This window comes from Macrobrachium rosenbergii, chromosome 21 (assembly GCF_040412425.1).
Source record: "Macrobrachium rosenbergii isolate ZJJX-2024 chromosome 21, ASM4041242v1, whole genome shotgun sequence".
Classification (NCBI taxonomy): domain Eukaryota; kingdom Metazoa; phylum Arthropoda; class Malacostraca; order Decapoda; family Palaemonidae; genus Macrobrachium; species Macrobrachium rosenbergii.
In genome coordinates this window covers 68,622,030-68,641,057 of record NC_089761.1, presented here as the reverse complement: position 1 = coordinate 68,641,057, position 19,028 = coordinate 68,622,030, and the positions used below count along the sequence as shown (strand labels likewise).

Below are 19,028 nucleotides of genomic sequence, written 5' to 3'. Positions count from 1 at the left end.
CCACATGCTGATCATATCACAAGGTAGGAGAATGGACATAAAAGAGGTCTTATGTTATCCAATTGGATTGTTGCAGATGAACTGTTCTCCAATCTGGAAAAATTTGCCTGCAGTATGTATTCGTGCAGTGCAAAGAGCACAACGGTAAATGAGCTGAGGTATGTAATATTCCAGATGAGAAATGGTGATGTGTCTTCAGGACAATTGCCTCTTTGTAAGGATGCTCTCCAACAGCACACTAATAGGGCAAATTACCAATCAACTATTTGGAGGTGACAACTCGCCAACGATTCCAGATGCAACAGATGGAGATGGATGGAAAGTGGATGGAGATAGGCAAATTAACCTTGAATGGCTAACTGGAGCACCAGCACCCAACAATGTGTCATTGATGTCCTGCAAATGTGTGAGATCATGCAAAGCTGGCAGCTGTCCAAGCATTGACAATGAATTATCCTGTACACCAGCCTGTAGATTGCAGGACTGTGACAATAAGAAAAAGGATGATGAGTTAGGAATAGTTCTAGACTTGGGCGAAAGCTACTCTGATGATGAGTAGATACTTCATAGGGGCCATTGGCAGTTACAAGGCTACGAATGTTTAATGCCATTTTGAATGCTTTTCAATATACATTGTGGCTCATTGTATTTAGGTGACATATTGAGTAGTCAGTACATTTGGTTTGCTGCAATGATTTTTGGTTTTTAGGTTAAACTTAATCATACAGGTGCTATAAAAAGAGCCTCGAATGTGCATCCTAAGACATGTGAGTGGTAACAATATAAATTTCTATTGTAGCTGGGTGTTGTGTGAATCTTTGTAGATATTTCATGAACATAGTTCATTATATGATGGCATTCCACTAAGTTACAGCAAACTCCCTTCAATAAGTGTGAAAAAATTGTAAAAATTTCATTATTTGGCATAAAAACTTTAATTTATGAACAGAGTAAAGGAGTACAGTTACATAAATTATACAAGAGTATCAGTGGAATTCAATTCTGAGTAAAATAAGGGTAAATCCATGAAAATTGCTTGATATGGTGCAGAGTTCTGGCTAAATTTCTGAACACATGCCATAAAGCTCGAAAACGGCTTCCATTTTGAAATACGCTCTCCATTGGGTCACTACGCTACAGACCCGAAATGTCCAAGCCCTGTTTTTTGGGTACTTTGGGTATGAGGTCAAGCAAAAAAGTTGATTGGATCTGTTCACTAAGTTGGTAGTCAAATTTGGTCTGGCTCATGGACTATATGGGCTTTTACAGTGTTGGCTGCAAATTTGCTCATTTTGTTACAATGAAAGTGTCTATAAGCCGATAGAAAGCATATGATCCATTTAAATTTGAAATAATTTCTGTCACAACAAAAGCATATTTAATGAATAAAACAAAAGATAATAAACTTGCTCGACTCAGTTTTCATCTTCAAGGAGTTATCTACTTGCAACAGCACTCTCAGTTGCTTGGACACCCTTTTGTGTACACGTCAGAAAAATTTAATACCAACCTAGCCGTTACAATTCGAGTAACAATATCACAAACACCATGAGTAATATTTATTAAAGGAAAAACAACATCCTACTTCAATGAGAGAGAGAGAGAGAGAGAGAGAGTGAGAGAGAAAAACTAGGCCAGCTTTGATTGGCTGAGGTAAGATGTTCCAAATATTGCATAAGTCAGAGCTGTGGGGCTTGCAACTTCGTGTAAATCCATCGAGTGCAATTCGAAATAACCCACCCCCAGATACAAATCAATTTCCACGAAATAGTTACAGAATCCCCAGTGGAGTGTCTCTAGTACTAATTTGGGTTTGGTCTAGTATTGAAAAAAAGACATACGACTCAGCCCTTGTTTCTTCATTTTGTCAAAAAACCAACCCCTTTGTTGAACGTTCTGTCCGTTCCTGTAAACGACTTATGAAGATGGAGTCAAAGAGTCTCAGCTTGGTTGGCTGAACGGATAACTTTTTTTTTTTTTTTTTTTTTTGAGGAACTGGAGAAAGTACAACCTGGGGAGTTGGTCTTTTCCCAATATGAGACTAAATATAATTAATCCAAATAGAGGCTATCTCCAGGGATTCTGGTGGGAGCCTTGAGTCACTGATTCGGCGTATGGGTACTCCTCTGGTGCTTCCCACTAAACCTAATGGCCATATTCTATTGATTGGGCCTTTTACCAAGATTAGCGGTGGACCCACTGACCTTACTTCAGCCACAGGAACCATTTCGGGTTCTTTCTGCAGAAACTTTGGGGAGGCAGGGTGCCCTGTTTCAGCACGTGTTTTCTTCCTGGGCTTCTCACTGTGTATAGCCAGGTTCATAATGTAACGAAATGACCTTTCGTTCAGATTTCTTGGAGATTAGCAAAACTACATTTTTTTAAAACTTTAGGACATAATGAATCCAAAATCCAATGTTGCCATTTTTTTCAAGGTGTCTGTAGTGGCCATCTTAGAATTTCAAAATGGTGACTACAGATAACCTTTTTTTAAGAGTATCTCTGATTCTAAGCCAGCTAGGCTTCTTATTTTAGTGGCTAATCTAACATTTTTAGGGTCAAAGAAATGAATTAGACCCCTTATATTATCCCAACTCCCCTATATTTCAATTTCTATAATAATAATAATAATAATAATAATAATAATAATAATAATAATAATAATAATAATATAATTTGGCAGCAGACCCTCTTTTAAACAGGTTCTATTGAATATTATTGCTGCTTCAGCTGCATTTATTTTGTAGAAGACTTTTTCTATTTTCCTTATTGCGGACTTCTCTTCAGTGGAGGTGCGTGCTAACAGCTCGCCTATATTTGTCATTTCATGGGGGGAAAAGTCAAAATCTGGATTCTGCTTCTTTATATATTCTATACAGTTAGTTATATACAATTGTTGCCTTGGCAGCGTTTCGACAGACTCTTCTGTCATTCTCCAGCGGGAGCTAGTAGAGGACTGGCAGATTGCATAGGTCCTTCTGAATTTATACACGGGCTTCAGCAGGGGGTCATGGATGGCGAATTCTGATTGGTTGCAGTCAGCGAACTTCAAGCCAAATTTCTGCGGTGGCTTCGATCCTGACAGATCTTTCGCAACCTGGGAATGTCATTCATACCAGCGTTCCCATTGGCCTGCCGTTGCGTGATGTCATGCCGGCTGACATCATCGGTAGTTTGGCTGCTATTGGGCTGCGAATGAATGATGTCATTATCTACTCTTTCTGTCGTAGTCGGGATTGTCTCGAAGGGCGCCTCGCTCATCAGGGGCATCTCCATTTTCAGGGTTGTCGTTTTCAGGTATTCGTTGGATTTGGTGGGTGTTCTGCATTATTCTTCTTAAATTCGTGGGTAGGAGCGATGCCTCCTGCGTCGTATTCATTGTTGGTTTTCTCGGCAATGAGGGCGCCTCTAGCAGGCGCAGACGTCGAGGGTCGGCGGCTCTCCGATTATACTTATATTTTGTATAATACTGTCGCGGGAGATGGAAATATTGTGAGTAGCACGGGCGTGGTTCATGATGGCACCCTCCTGGGCGTGGCAGGAGATCCTTTTGACAGACACATCGTGGTCATTCCAATATAAGCGCGGGGCATCCTCGGACAGGACATACAAATTGGTAGACTACGTTCTTCTGCTTGAGGGGTTCTCTTGCTGGCGGAGAGGGGTTATTCTTCATCACCAGATCACGGGTGCGGCGGTTCTTATAATAAATTACAAGATTTATTCTCTTACTGTCTTCGGTCGGGGTGACGTTTTCCATGACGATTTTCTTCATGGAGTTCTCGTCCTCACGGTACTGGGGATGCATCCGGGCCTTATAAAAGATCTTTATGTCATCTTGGGGGCAGGTTGTGTGTTCTCACCGTTGTACCATTTTCCAGGCCAGTTCGAATTTCTTTGTTTACGAGTTTGTTGGTGAAACCATTGTTCACCAACATTTGTGCAGCACGTTCAATTCCTTGTTGGTGTCCTGCCAGGTGGAGCAGTGGGAGAGGCCCTTTTAATGAAGGTCCTGACTGTCGTGTTCTTAAACCTAGCAGGGCACTCGCTATCCCCATTCAAGCAAAGTCCCAAAATGGTGGATTTTGTGTAGACTGATGTCTTCAAGTTCCGTTCGTCTTTGTGACCATAACGTCGAGGAAGGGAGCCGGTCGTCTGTGCTGAACTCGACAGTGTAGTTCAACACACTACATTGTTGGAAGGTCAGACGAAGGGCTTCAACCTCCTCCTCGTTGTCTGCTTGAACGAAGACGTCGTCGATATATCGGGCATATTTCTTGGCCGCTGGATTCTCTCGAAGACACGTTCTTCTACAGTGCCCATGTAAAAATTTGCAAAGAGGACGCCCAATGGAGAGCCCATCGCAACGCCATCCTTCTGTCTATACATGTGCCCTCTGTGCGTAGTGAAAGGCGCCATCTTCGTACAGATCTCCAGCAGAGCCTTCAGGAACCTTCTGGGATGTTCAGGGGTCATTGTCGGCTCTCTATAGACTTTGTTTAGGATAATGTGGATGGTTTCATCCACAGGTACGTTGGTGAATAGACTCTCTACGTCCAGAGAAGCGATGGTCCCTGCGCCTGGGGAGTCTCGGATCACTTCGAGGAATTCCACAGAGGACTTCAGGCTATAACTGCTCGGGACGTAGGGGCTCAAGATATGATTTAGTCGTTTGGCGAGGGCGTAGGTCGGGGCAGGTGTTTGGCTGATGATCGGGCGGAGGGTTGCCAGCCTTGTGTGTCTTGACATTCCCATACAGGTAACCAAGTTGAAGTCACCTGCGATGGGGGAAGATGGACAGCATTGCTGGCAGCATTTCACAGTGCTGATGATCTTATTAGCTTCCTCTTGATGTCTTGATGGGGTTCCTCGTCAGCCTCTCGAATTTCGTCGTGTCCGACAGGATGGCATCAATTTGTCGAAATACTCCTCCGTACGTATAAGGACAAAGCTGCTGTCTTGTCAGCACGACGCACTGTGATGCCTTCCTTTTCCTTCAGCTCCTTCGCAGCTTTCCTCATCTCACGGGTGCAGACTCCACTGTCGTAGGACCCTCTCTCCGTGAGGGCTTCTGCTAACAGGGGAGGGGCTGGAGGGCGTCGGAAGTTCTAACGGTGCCTCGAGATTCTAACTGTTGTATTGATTCAAGCATCAGTTCTATTTCCAACCTCTTCTCGTGGTTCTTTGGCCTCGAAATAAAGTGGCAGTTCAGCCCCAAATTCAGCAAAGCGTCTTGATCCGGGAGGGCTGGAAATCTGTCAAATTGATGTAGCCTTTGTGCTGCTGCGGCACTCGTAATTTACCGCCGTTGAGGCGGTGAAAGCGCCCCTCATGCGAAGGTCATATCATCCTCTCGGAGCGGTTTAGACAGGCCAAAACTTCTTCTTCAGAATTCATCATCGGGTGGGGGATACGTTCGTTATCAATGTGGTCATCTTCATGGTCAATCTCAATCGGTTGTCATCATCCATGGGAACTAAGTATTGCGAGAGAACAGGTTGTTCTGCCATGCTCCATCTCCTCCGCCGGTGGGTCTGCTCTTCGCTGCGGGCGTTCATCCATTGCTGGTGTAGGCGTGATCGTCGTGCAGGTCGTTTAACTCCGGCGTCTTAGTTCCCAATTGCCGCTGCAGGAGGGACCACCTGAAGCTCCTGGTATCTTCGCTCGTTCTTGCTGAGGGTCGTGCAGTCTTAAATTAGTATAATTTGGCAGCAGACCCTCTTTTAAACAGGTTCTATTGAAATTATTGCTGCTTCAGCTGCATTTATTTTGTAGAAGGGCCTTGGACTTCTCTTCAGTGGAGGTGCGTGCTAACAGCTGGCCTATATTTGTCATTTCATGGGGAAAAGTCAAAATCTGGATTCTGCTTCTTTATATATTCTATACAGTTAGTTATATACAATTGTTGCGCGTTTTTGAAACTCTTCTGTCATTCTCCAGCGGGATCTAGTAGAGGACTGGCAGATTGCATAGGTCCTTCTGAATTTATACACGGGCTTCAGCGGGGTCATGGATGGCGAATTCTGATTGGTTGCAGTCAGCGAACTTCAAGCCAAATTTCTAATTGTGGCTTCGATCCTGACAGATCTTCGCAACCTGAGAATGTCATTCATTCCAGCGTTCCCATTGGCCTGCCGTTGCGTGATGTCATGCCGGCTGACATCATCGGTAGTTTGGCTGCTATTGGGCTGCGGATGAATGATGTCATTATCTACTCTTTCTGTCGAGTCGGGGATTGTCTTGAAGGGCGCCTCGCTCATCGGGGCATCTCCATTTTCAGGGTTGTCGTTTTCAGGTATTCGTTGGATTTGGTGGGTGTTCTGCATTATTCTTCTTAAATTCGTGGGTAGGGCGATGCCTCCAGCGTCGTATTCATTGTTGGTTTTCTCTCGCAATGAGGCGAGGCGCCAGGCGTCGGTCGGCGGCTCTCCGATTATCTTATATTTTGTATAATACTGTCGCGGGAGATGGAAATATTGAAGAGTAGCACGGGCGTGGTTCATGATGGCACCCTCCTGGGCGTGGCAGGGATCCTTTTTGACAGACGCATCGTGGTCATTCCAATATAGCGAGTGCCCTGCTAGGTTTAAGAACACGACAGTCAGGACCTTCATTAAAAGGGCCCTCTCCCACTGCTCCACCTGGCAGGACACCAACAAGGAATTCGAACGTGCTGCACAAATGTTGGTGAACAATGGTTTCACCAACAAACTCATAAACAAAGAAATTCGAACTGGCCTGGAAAAATGGTACAACGGTGAGAACACACAACCTGCCCCTCAAGATGACATAAAGATCTTTTATAAGGCCCGGATGCATCCCCAGTACCGTAAGGACGAGAACTCCATGAAGAAAATCGTCATGGAAAACGTCACCCCGACCGAAGACAGTAAGAGAATAAATCTTGTAATTTATTATAAGAACCGCCGCACCCGTGATCTGGTGATGAAGAATAACCCCTCTCCGCCAGCAAGAGAACCCCTCAAGCAGAAGAACGTGGTCTACCAATTTGTATGTCCTGTCGAGGATGCCCTCGGCGCTTATATTGGAATGACCACGATGCGTCTGTCAAAAGGATCTCCTGCCACGCCCAGGAGGGTGCCATCATGAACCACGCCCGTGCTACTCACAATATTTTCATCTCCGCGACAGTATTATACAAAATATAAGTATAATCGGAGAGCCGCCGACCCTCGACGTCTGCGCCTGCTAGAGGCGCTCCTCATTGCCGAGAAAACCAACAATGAATACGACACAGGAGGCATTGCTCCTACCCACGAATTTAAGAAGAATAATGCAGAACACCCACCAAATCCAACGAATACCTGAAAACGACAACCCTGAAAATGGAGATGCCCTGATGAGCGAGGCGCCCTTCGAGACAATCCCCGACTACGACAGAAAGAGTAGATAATGACATCATTCATCCGCAGGCCAATAGCAGCCAAACTACCGATGATGTCAGCCGGCATGACATCACGCAACGGCAGGCCAATGGGAACGCTGGAATGAATGACATTCCCAGGTTGCGAAGATCTGTCAGGATCGAGCTTCGCCGCAGAAATTTGGCTTGAAGTTCGCTGACTGCAACCAATCAGAATTCGCCATCCATGACCCCCGCTGAAGCCCGTGTATAAATTCAGAAGGACCTATGCAATCTGCCAGTCCTCTACTAGCTCCGCTGGAGAATGACAGAAGAGTCTGTCGAAACGCGTCGCGGCAACAATTGTATATAACTAACTGTATAGAATATATAAAGAAGCAGAATCCAGATTTTGACTTTTCCCCATGAAATGACAAATATAGGCGAGCTGTTAGCACGCACCTCCACTGAAGAGAAGTCCGCAATAAGGAAAATAGAAAAAGTCTTCTACAAAATAAATGCAGCTGAAGCAGCAATAATATTCAATAATAATAATAATAATAATAACAATAATGTTCAATTTGTCTGTATAAATGCCATGAAATTATTTCATTAGTGTTTATAATTTAATATTATTGTGTCAGAACAGCCATTAGTTTATGCTTAATCCTTTTTTTCTGGTCTCAGGTTCCAGCTGTAGTTGCAGGTTGCACTGACTTGAAGAACTGTTCAGACTAATGAACAACATGGCCACAGCAACATTACCACGAATTGGTCTACAGCAATAAGAGACAATTGATTGGAAACGGTGTATTTTGTGCCTACAAGATGCAGGGCAGTTAGTGTTGGAACCAAGATTAGATTCATACCATACTTTGTTATCTTCAGTGAAGGAGCGAGCGTCACTGCATGATGGCGAATTTGTCCGAATTCAAAAGAGGCTAGAAAACTGTACAACAAAAACTTTGCAGAGAAATAAGGCTCTTGGCATTGCACATGCTACTCAACGCCACCAGTAAAGTCAAAATGCAATGTGCAAGGGACCATCACCAACGGTCCTTGTCTACTGGATCACATTTCCGCAGGAAGCGAGGGCATCCTTCAAGCTTTGATGGGAGTGAGCCATCGACCGTGTAAACGGTCCTGAGGACTGTTTACACGGTCAGCAACAAAACCAGTGGAAAGTGATCTGTGCTCTTTTTGTCAAACATTTGGTAACCAACAATTGTTTGCAAGAAGAACTGCCAATGTGGGCCAAACTCTGAAAAAAGCTGTGGAAATCTCTCCTAACTCAGAAATGAAAACAAGAATGGCATCTTGCATATCCGAAGGTGACACTCATGCTATTGATATCAAATATCATAAACAGTGTTGGACAAAAAATGTGTTCCATGCTCTGAGAGATGAAGCTAACGCAAGCAAAGCAAACGAGGAGAGTGGGTGCCAACTGCAAACAGCTAGTGTCATTGGATTAGTGAACATTATTGATGTGCAAACTACAGATGGGGCATATCTTTCCATGGCAGACATCGAGAACACGTATATGAACATGCTAGGTGGAGCAGAGGCTTTGCCAAATCACAGACCTACCTTTACCAGACAATGGCTGAAAGACAAAATATTAACTAAATTACCAGGGGTAAGGTCTGTTCTGCAAAGCAACAGGAGAAAGTCAGCTGTGTTATACTGCCCTGAAGCCTGTGAGGTTAAAATGGTTCACTCTGCTATCACTTCTGATGACATGGACAACATGAAGAATCTCTATAGGTCAGCACAGCTTGTTCACCACAGTGTTGAAAACTTTGCCAAAAGACAACCACCACAAAGTTCAATCTCAGTTTCCAGCACAATAGAAGATGTGCCAGTGGAACTCTATACACTTATTCGCTGGATCATAGCAGGGACTGTGCATGAACTGGAGACTGAAGTTCGAACACATGCTGTGGACAGAGCTGCCCTCACAATGAGCCGAAATCTGATGTTTGCATTCAAGTCTAAGAGACAAGTCACATACAAGCCTAAAACTGAGCATGCTGGCTTTTGGTTGCAGCATGTTAGAGAGAATCCCCAAGTCATGGGATTGGCGCTAAGCATCCATCAGGACACAAAAAATAAGATGCTTGTCGATCTCCTCAACGCCTAAGATTACTGTGTTTCATACAGCTGTAAGCTAATGATGGAAACGGCTATTGCCAATGCTGTAGTGGAGAACACCAAACAGTTCCAAGGGCTGTATGTGGCACCATTCCTGAAGAAAGGCACCTTTTGTCTTCTTCGCAGCAGACAATGCGGATTTCGCTGAGGACACTCCAGATGGTAAAGGTACCACCCATGGCACTATTACTGCCATATACCAGAAAGCTGATGCCCCTGGAGAATCAATTGCATCACTCCTACATGTCACTGATGCACAGAGTCTCTCTGTAACCCCATATCATACAGCTATTATTCCTTGTGAGAAGCCAAAGCAGAAGACGTCATCCGAGAAGAGGATGATTCAGTTCGCCATTGACAAAGGTGTGGATACTACCTACCAGCTCACACATCTGTGATGGGTCATTGCCTCCACTATTTCCTGAATAAATAATGGAGACTCAAGTCAAATTCCAGGCTAGGCAGGCCACAACCCACTGTTGTCAACAAACAAACCCTTAATTGAGGTTGGAGCTCTACCTCTGCTCCCGGAAGTCACACATGAATGGCCAACACTGCTGACTGTTATGATGCAAGCCAAAAAATTGAAAGAGCTGGCAGTTGGTGACAAGTACCTCACTCATTTCCTTCGACATGGCACTCTATGAGAAAACAGTACAGCTGATTGATGCCAGGCCGGATTTGAAAGGCAAAGTGCTGCCCAAACTTGGTGAGCTTCAAGTTGTCATGGCTACATTAATAGGTCTCGGCTCTTCAATTGAAAACTCAGGAATAGACAACGCCTGGATGGAAGCTGATCTGTATGGTTCTGCCACAACCAGACAGATTCTCAAGTGCAAACACTACAAGCGTTCACTGTGTGCACACATTTACTCCCACATGGCACTTTTTGAACTCGCATTGGAGCAGTTCCTAGAGGACAATCCTCATCTGAAAAATCTGTGTCTAGAAGCAATGATTCAAGTAGAAGAGGCTGTTCAGAACAGACACCAAGGCTGAGTCTGTGAAGCATGTAAATGCTCATCTGCAGCAAGTCTTAGCGGAGAATGATGTGATCAAGAAGCTGCAAGACTGGGAAGCAGAGAAGTCTAAGAATGCCATGTTCAGATCATTGATGAACTATATGCACCGGGTGGAGACAATTCTGTACTTTGTAGCGGCATCCCGGAATGCTGATCTTTATCTTCATCTTGAAGCTGGAGAAGCACTTAACAAGCTGTTCTTCTCAATGGACAGACTAAAGTATAAGAGGCTCTGGCCATGCTACATAGCTGATATGCATGCAATGAAGACCAGCTACCCCGACACACGGAGGGAACTTGAAGAGGGCAGTATATCCATCACCAAGAATGCCACCCCATTCATATCCATTGGAGCAGCTCATGCCAGTGAACATCTTAAGAAACTCATAAAGGTTCATGCTGGTCTCACTGGAATTTCCAATAGCCCAAATGCAAGGCAATGCTTCTTCATGGCAGCTCCTGAACTGTCCTGCCTTGCAAAGGAGTTCAAAGACCTATTCAGTATTGGTGAAAGCCATGCCCTTGAGCATCGTGACCTATCCCCAGCTGCAATCAAGCGAGGCCATGGAGCAGTAAGCAAAATCAAGAGTGCCATAATGACTCATGGCAATCCATTTGCTGCTGATGGGGAAAGACTCTACAACTTGATAGCTAATGCATATATCCAAGATGAATATGTACCGCAGATCTTGAAGATGGATGACATTGGACAAAAGCTGTATGAAGAGTATGTTGCTGAATGGATCAATGGGGACGTCAGCCTTTGGGCACCAGTGAAGAGACAAAACAACAAGATGTTCACATCTGGCAACAAGAGGTATGCTGTCAAGGTTCGTGACAAAACCATTGACATGAAGGAAACCAAAGATCTGTATGGCAAACTTATGGTCCTTGCCAGGTCCAACCAAGACGTGGCCCAGGAAGAAGCAATTGGCAACTACGAGTTCACCTTGATGCCAAGAGCACTCTTTGCTCCAGATAGGTCAGTGTTGCCATGCACTGGCAAGTCCAAATTCATCCATCTCCTTGAGCAGCATGCATCAGAGAAAACAGCACAAGGTGACTCACAGCAAGATGAAGCCACTGAAGAGGACAATCTCAATCTCAGCAAGAGGGTTGTAGTGGTAGATGGAATGGTGCTTGTTCAAAAGTTGGCTAAGAAACCAGCTACCATGGTAACAGTGAGAGATCTTAGCCAAAGTTTCTATGGCAGACCGATGAACCTCATGTAGAACTTTGACGAAGTAATTCTTGTGTTTGACACATATAAGACCAATTCCTTGAAGAATGCAACTAGGCAGAAGAGAAAACAGGGAAAGGATCCAGTCCAGTATCAAGTCACAGATGAGACGAGCATCAAGCACATAACCATGAGCAGATTCCTGTCACATGAAAAGACAAAGGCTGATTTGACTACAGTAAGTACTTGGCAGAAAAGACTCTGTACTACAGCAAATATTCCTCCAAGCTTGTCATCACTTCAGCATCTGGCCAAACCAGGAGCAACAAGGATATGGAACCTTTCAATGAAAACAACCATGAGGAAGCTGACACACTGATGATATGCCTTGCAGCATCTTCAACAAGGTGAAACCCAGGAGATATGCAACTAACTTTTTTCTTACCTGACACAGATGTCCTGGCCCTGGTGATTGCCAACTGATGATATGCCTTGCAGTATCTGCAACAACGTGAAACCCAGGAGATATGCAACCAACTTTTCTCTCACCTGACACAGATGCCTGGCCCTGGTAATCACCAACTATGATTTGTTACCTAGGCACACCACCATCTCCATGGCATCAGGTGTTCTAAAGATCCAGCCATTCTGGGAAGTTCTAGGTTCAGCAAAGGCGAAGGCTTTATCTGCATTCCATGCCTTCTCTGGCGCTGATAATACTGGAAGGTTTGCCAGAGTAGGAAAGGCCACATGGTTCAAGATCTTCCTTGAAGCTGACGATAGCACCACTGCAGCTCTGAAAAAGCTGTCTGGGGATAGAGGTGACTGAAGAGCTTCTGACAAGCTTGGAAAGTTTTGTGTGCTGCCTACAGTCCAAAGGGAATCCAAATCAAAAGCATTCCAGAGTTGCGATGGCACCTGTTCTGTAAATACATATCAGAGAGTGACAAGTTACTACCTACAGTTGGAGCCCTCAAGCAGTACATCTTAAGGATACATGTGCAAGTACGAGTTTGGGGCCAGGCAAGCACTTTCCAGCAAGTTCCACTGGATCCAGTGCAGAATGGCTACTACAAGGGAGATGATGGCCAACTGAGGCCAACCACCACTGATGATCCTCCAGCACCTAAAGCCATCATTGAGATGGTGAGATGCCAGTGCAAGGGAGACTGTTCCTCACAAAGATGTTCCTGCAGGCCAAAGAACCTGCAGTGCACCAACCTTCGCCTGTGCACCACACAGTGTGAAAATGACGAGGACACAGTTTATGGAAATCTTGATTCAGGTGACACTGATAGTGAGAGTGATGACTGATATCATGGTTATGGCTGATTCTGTTCTAAAAGTGGTAATAACAACGTTTGCACAAAGTTGTATGCCTGCCTTTTAAAAGTCATGACTGATTTTAAAGTGAAATGGACAAATGCAAAGTGTGCACGGAGTAAATGTTTTATGTATTAAAAGCAAGTGTATGTGAAGACTATTTTATATTATGTTTGACTGGTGTTTCAATATCCTGATTATAAGTAGATCTAAAGAAGAAATATCATATTTGCATGTGGTGTTTACAGTTTTGTCATTAAAACTGGTATTTTTCTTAAAAAATCTTTCTTCATGATAAACGTAAGTGATTGTAGTCAATTTCTCTAGACTTCTGACCCCTTAAAACGTAAGTTTAGCCACTGAAAGCAACAGGCTACACAGCTTGGAAGCAGACATACTGGTAAATTTAGTTTTCAAACAGCCGCCATTTTGAAGCTCCAAGATGGCCATCATGGAGAACCTGAAAAAAATGGCAACATTAGTTTTTGTGTTCAGTACATCCTAACACTTCCAAAAATGTATAGTTCAGTAAATCTCCAAAAATTTGAACGAAAATACATAAGGAACTGGACTAGTATTTGGTACTGAAGGATACACTTTTATTTCTATATGCATCTTATTTAGCATTTAATGGTCATTTGTAATATTTCTCTGCAAGGTCCTCTGATAAAGAACCTATCATTAAAGGAATATTTCTTATAATTTTTTGTTTATAGCAGATTCAATACAGTCCGTTTTTATTCATTTTCATATAAAAACTAAGAGAACCTTTGTAACGTTTTCTCTATTGATTATTTCCATTTTGAACTATAATGGTAACAAGATAAAAAAAATGATGAATATAACAATAATACCGATAATATAGATAATTATCATTGTTATGGTGGATGTTACCAAGACTTTAATTTTTGCTACTGTAATTATTTTATTATTATAATTATTCTTAAAGTAATTATTCTTTTTACATTACGTTTATTAATTATAAATGTCTTGTTTTTTTCTTATTATTAATATTTTAAATGATGGTAATAGCAATAACTTTATCAGCAATTAACAATATTATCTTATTATTATAACGACTGTGTTAATAATCATAATTTTATCGCATGTCATATTAAATTGTAATTAAAAGTTATCAGTAATATAATATAAACAGAAATTTTAATTATTTTTATATTTTATTATAAAGACGAAGCAACCAGAAACATATTTAATAATGATAGTAAAGAGAACAACAGCATAACAGCTTCAACAAAACAAAAGAATTTGGTTCTTAATTAATACAATGTTAATAATGAAAGAATAGAAGGTTGGAAAGGCATTTAGGGGATGGGGGAGGGAGAGTCAGTTCAGATTACATTGGAAAGAAAACCATAGACGTATAATTTACCTGAATGGCAAGACACCATAAGGAACTGTGCATTTGAAACAGCATTCCCATAAGACCATCCTCATCGTTCTGTGCCACGGAAGTTTTCCATCTTTTGCCGACAGTCTGTTGCCACCTGCATAGCACCTGCTTGCAGACGGTGACTTCCCACGTCTGGCTCCTTAGCAACAAATTGAGCCAGCAGGATAGCAACACTTCTGCGACACACCTGGTCTTCATATATTCAGAAGACATAAAGTCTAAAATCAAATACATGTGAACTATTGGTCTGTTACTTACTATGTAAATTTCATGGCCACTGATTGGCCAACAATCCATATAAATACCACTGTTGTTTGTTAATAAACCATCACTCGAAAGATCTCTCGTCTTAATCATTCCCGCTAAAGTGGTGACCCTTTCGCACCAACACAGATGTCTGACGAAGACACATCACTCTCCCCATCTGCCGCTCCTTCTGACACCATTGCCCAAGTCAAGCTTCCGACTTTCACACCAACTAGAGCCTACCTTGGTGCCATTGGGCCGAAGTCACACTTTGAATTAAGGGTGCACAATCCTCATCTTCCAAGGCAGATTACATCCTCGCCACCCTGCTGGACCACCCCTTTCCCCAACCGACAGAGTGGCTGGACGCTAAGGGCACCGATGTCGTGCAGTAAGAAGAACTGAAGAAGGTCCTACTGGACAGATTCACACTGTTCCCAGCCATTAATGTACAACAGATCTTCGATGCAGCACAGCAACCCTTGGGTGATCAAAGCTCATCTGCCGCCCTTCTTGAGATGAGAGCCCTCGCCCATCTTCCTCTTGCAGCAGTCGGTTCTCCCAGATCCACTGACATCCTCAAGGCACTCTAGCTGCAGTGCCTGCCAACATCAGTAAGGGCAGCACTGACCAACATCGAAGGCACACTCAACGATGCCCTTGCCACCCTAGCAGACAATCTGACAGATGCCCATGCTGCTGCAAACTGCCACCACACCCAGGCCTTCGCCACCCTTCAAGGAACATCCAACCCTTCAGCAACAGACGACCTTCTTAATGCCACAAAGGCCTCCATGGCTGTCAAACCCTAGCAAACTTCTAGGAAAAACTGCTGCTACCCATTCCACCTTCAGAAGCCCAAGGGCACCAACCACATGCAGCAGCAATTACCTCTGTTTCAGCTTGCCGATACCACAGAACATTCAGCCTTGCCACCAAGAACTGCCTCCCAGGGTGCCCATGGCCAAAAATTGCGTGAATTGGCTACCGCTACTCGCAGTAGTCATAGCCCTCAGCCATTGGCCATACTAATGTACACAAATCCAAACATAATCCTGATATCCAATCCTACGTGTGCTATCAGCACCTCTGTCTTTTTTATCCTTGATTCCACCAGAGGTACTTGTTTTTTGGTTGACACAGGGTCTTGCCATTCCCTTCTGCCTATATCCAGTCAACCAACCAAACGTCCACAGCCATCCGACATCCGACTCACAGCTGCCAACAACTCTTCCATCCTTACCTTTGGTCAGAAGCATCTCGCCCTTAACCTCGGCGACAGAAAGTACCACTGGCGGTTTATCATCATGAATGTCTCAGTACCTCTCCTCGGGGCGGACTTCTTGGCATGCCACCAACTGCTTGTGGACATTGCCAACAGGCGCCTCTTTGATGCTACCGATCTGTCCACGATGCCCATCGCCGAGCCCCAGCAGAACTTGCCCTCCACGTCACCGATTCCAAAGACGATTTTACATACCTGCTCAGCACATACCCAGATGTTTTCAAACCTGAACTATGACAATTCCATTAAATCCCTGCCAAGCACGGTATTTTACACCAAATTAAAACCTCGGGCCCTCCCTTACACTCCCGTTTCCGGTGCCTACCACTGCAAAACTTGCCACTGTAAAAAAAACCTTCACAGAGATGGAGAAGATGGGTTTATGTCAACATGCATCCAGTCCTTGCACATCTCCCCTCCACATAGTAACAAAAAAGGATGGCACCCTACACCCGTGCTGGGACTACAGAATGCTGAATGTGATCACCAAGGCTGACCACTACCCCCTCCCTAACATCACAGATGTGACCACTTTCCTACACGGTGCAAAAATCTTCTCAAAGCTGGACCTTCTCAAAGGTTACTTCCAGGTCCCCATGAATCCTGAAGACATCCCGAAGAAGGCCATCACAACGCCCTTCAGCACCTTCGCCTTCAATTACTCCTGCTTTGGCCTCCACAATGCAGGAGCTATTTTTCAGTGATTGATGGACGGCACCCAGGGAGACCTTTCCTTCTGCATCTGTTACATTGACGATGTTTTGATTTTCTCAGCATCAAAGGAGGAGCACCTCCAACACCGCACACCATCCTCCAGCGCCTGCAAGAAAACGGCCTCGCTGTCCAATACAACAATGCTCCATTGCCATTAAGAGGGTAGAATTCTTGGGGCACCTCATAACACCTGAGGGCCTCCAGCCCTTGCCAGGGAAAGTCGCCACCGTCAGGAAGTTCCCCGCCCCTACCACCATCAAGGGTCTATAAGAATTCCTCGGAATGGTGAACTATTATCATTGCTTTTTGCCCGACATCGCCTCGACCCTGGTCTTACTCTACGAAATCCTCAAGGGCAAGCCCAAGGCCCTTACCTGGGGACCCCTGCAGGAAGTCGCCTTCACCTCCACCAAAAATGCCCTTGCCAAGGCCACATCCCTCTCTTTCCCTGCACCAGGTCATCCTCTATGACTGTCCACAGACACCAGAAATGTAGCCATAGGAGCTGTGTTAGAACAGATCCTCCACAGTCCCCCTCGACCCATCCACAGTCCCCCTTGACCCCTCATCTTTTTTAGCAGGAAACTCAGCAAGACAGAGACAAACTACTCTATGTTTGACCGCTAACTCCTGGCGGCATACTCTCGTCAAACACTTCCAAAATTTTTTTGGAGGCCATGCCTTTCACCCTTCAAACTGACCATCTGCCTCTAGTACATTCTATAAACCGACAGTCCGATGCCTGGTCACCCCTTCACGCAGTCACTTGTCAGCCATCACTGAATTCAACTGCACCCTTCACCACATTCCTGGGAAACACAACCCCATCACTTACACCCTCTCCAGAATCTCCATCGATGCAATACACCTCGGCCTCGATTACAAGTAGCTAGCAGCTAAGCAACAGCAGGACCCAGAGCTCAACACCTGCAAAACCTTATTAATGTCTCTGCAATGGCACTATGTCCCCTTCAATGACAACAGCCCACCTCCATCCTTTATGATATCAGCACTGGCCGCCCATGCCCATGGATCCCACAGGCACTCAGACATCACGTTTTCGATATCATCCACGGTCTGGCGCACCCTTCAGGACGAACCACAGCCACCCTCCTGAGGAAGCGCTTCATCTGGTGTGGCATATCAAAAGATGCAAATCGTGGGCCCGTGAATGTTCCTCCTGCCAGCTCTCCAAAATCCAGCATCATACAAATTCAGGTTTGGCTCCTTTCATCAACCACAACACCATTTTTCCCACATCCACATCAACATTGTAGGACCCCTCCCGTGCTCCGAAGGACATCGGCACCTCCTCACAATGGTCAACCAGTCAACAAGATGGCATGAAGCCACCCCATGACAGAGGAATCAGCAGCAGCGTGTGCCAGTGCTTTCATCTCATCATGGGTGTGGGTGTCCAGATTCGGCATACCCAATCACATCACCTCCAACAGAGGAACTAGCTTCACACTGCAGCTGCGGACGTCCCTAAACCGCCTCCTTGGCACCCAGTTGCATCACACAATTGCTTACCATCCTAAATCCACTGGTATGGTTGAGAGGTTCCATTGCACCTTGAAAGCAGCCTTGATTTCTTGCTGCAACTCCTCAACCTGGTACTTGCAGCTTCCATGGGTCCTCCTCAGCCTTCGGTGCACACCCAAAGAGGTCCTTGACCTGTCAGCATCAGAGATGGTGTATGGCAATTCGCTTGTGATACCTGGTGAATTCTTCCCCAGCAACAATCCCTCACCTGACATCATCAGACTCTGGACCATCATCGGAAAATTTGCCCCTGACTGCCCATCCCATAAGCCAACCAACAACACCTTTAGCCCCAAGGACCTGCATACTACAACACACGTGTTCATCAGAACTGATACTGTTCAACCGCCTGTATAACCCAGCCTTACATGGACCTCTACCGGGTCATCAATAGCAAGGAGAAAGCCTTCCTCACTGATATCCGTGGCACAACAGGTTGGGTGGCCATTGACCACCTGAAAGCGTATTTGCCCGATGACAATCCAGTTTTCAAGGGCGGAACGCCCTCTGCAAACGCCCTGGTCAACTTTAAGGCGGGGGGTTATTGTGCTACGGAAGTTTCCCACGCTTCGCTGACAGTCTGTTGCCACCTGCATCGCACCTACTTGGGGACCACGACTTCCCACATTTCGCTCCTTCGCAACAAGTCGAGCCAGCAGAATAGCAACACTGCTGCGACACACCTGGTTTTCATATATTCTGAAGACATAAAATCTAAAATCAAATGCATGTGCACTATTGGTTTGTTAGTTACTAGGTAAATTTCCTGGCTGCTGATTAGTCAG

At 44.8% G+C, this 19,028-nt stretch overlaps 1 protein-coding gene across 1 annotated transcript; it reads left to right on the top strand.

Moving 5' to 3' along the window:
* The first annotated feature begins 18,054 nt into the window (after nt 1–18,054).
* On the top strand, nt 18,055–18,600 carry LOC136849546 (uncharacterized). Its single transcript, XM_067122883.1, has one exon. It carries the CDS (start codon nt 18,055–18,057, stop codon nt 18,598–18,600), a length of 546 nt encoding a protein of 181 aa, XP_066978984.1.
* The last annotated feature ends 428 nt before the right edge of the window (nt 18,601–19,028 follow it).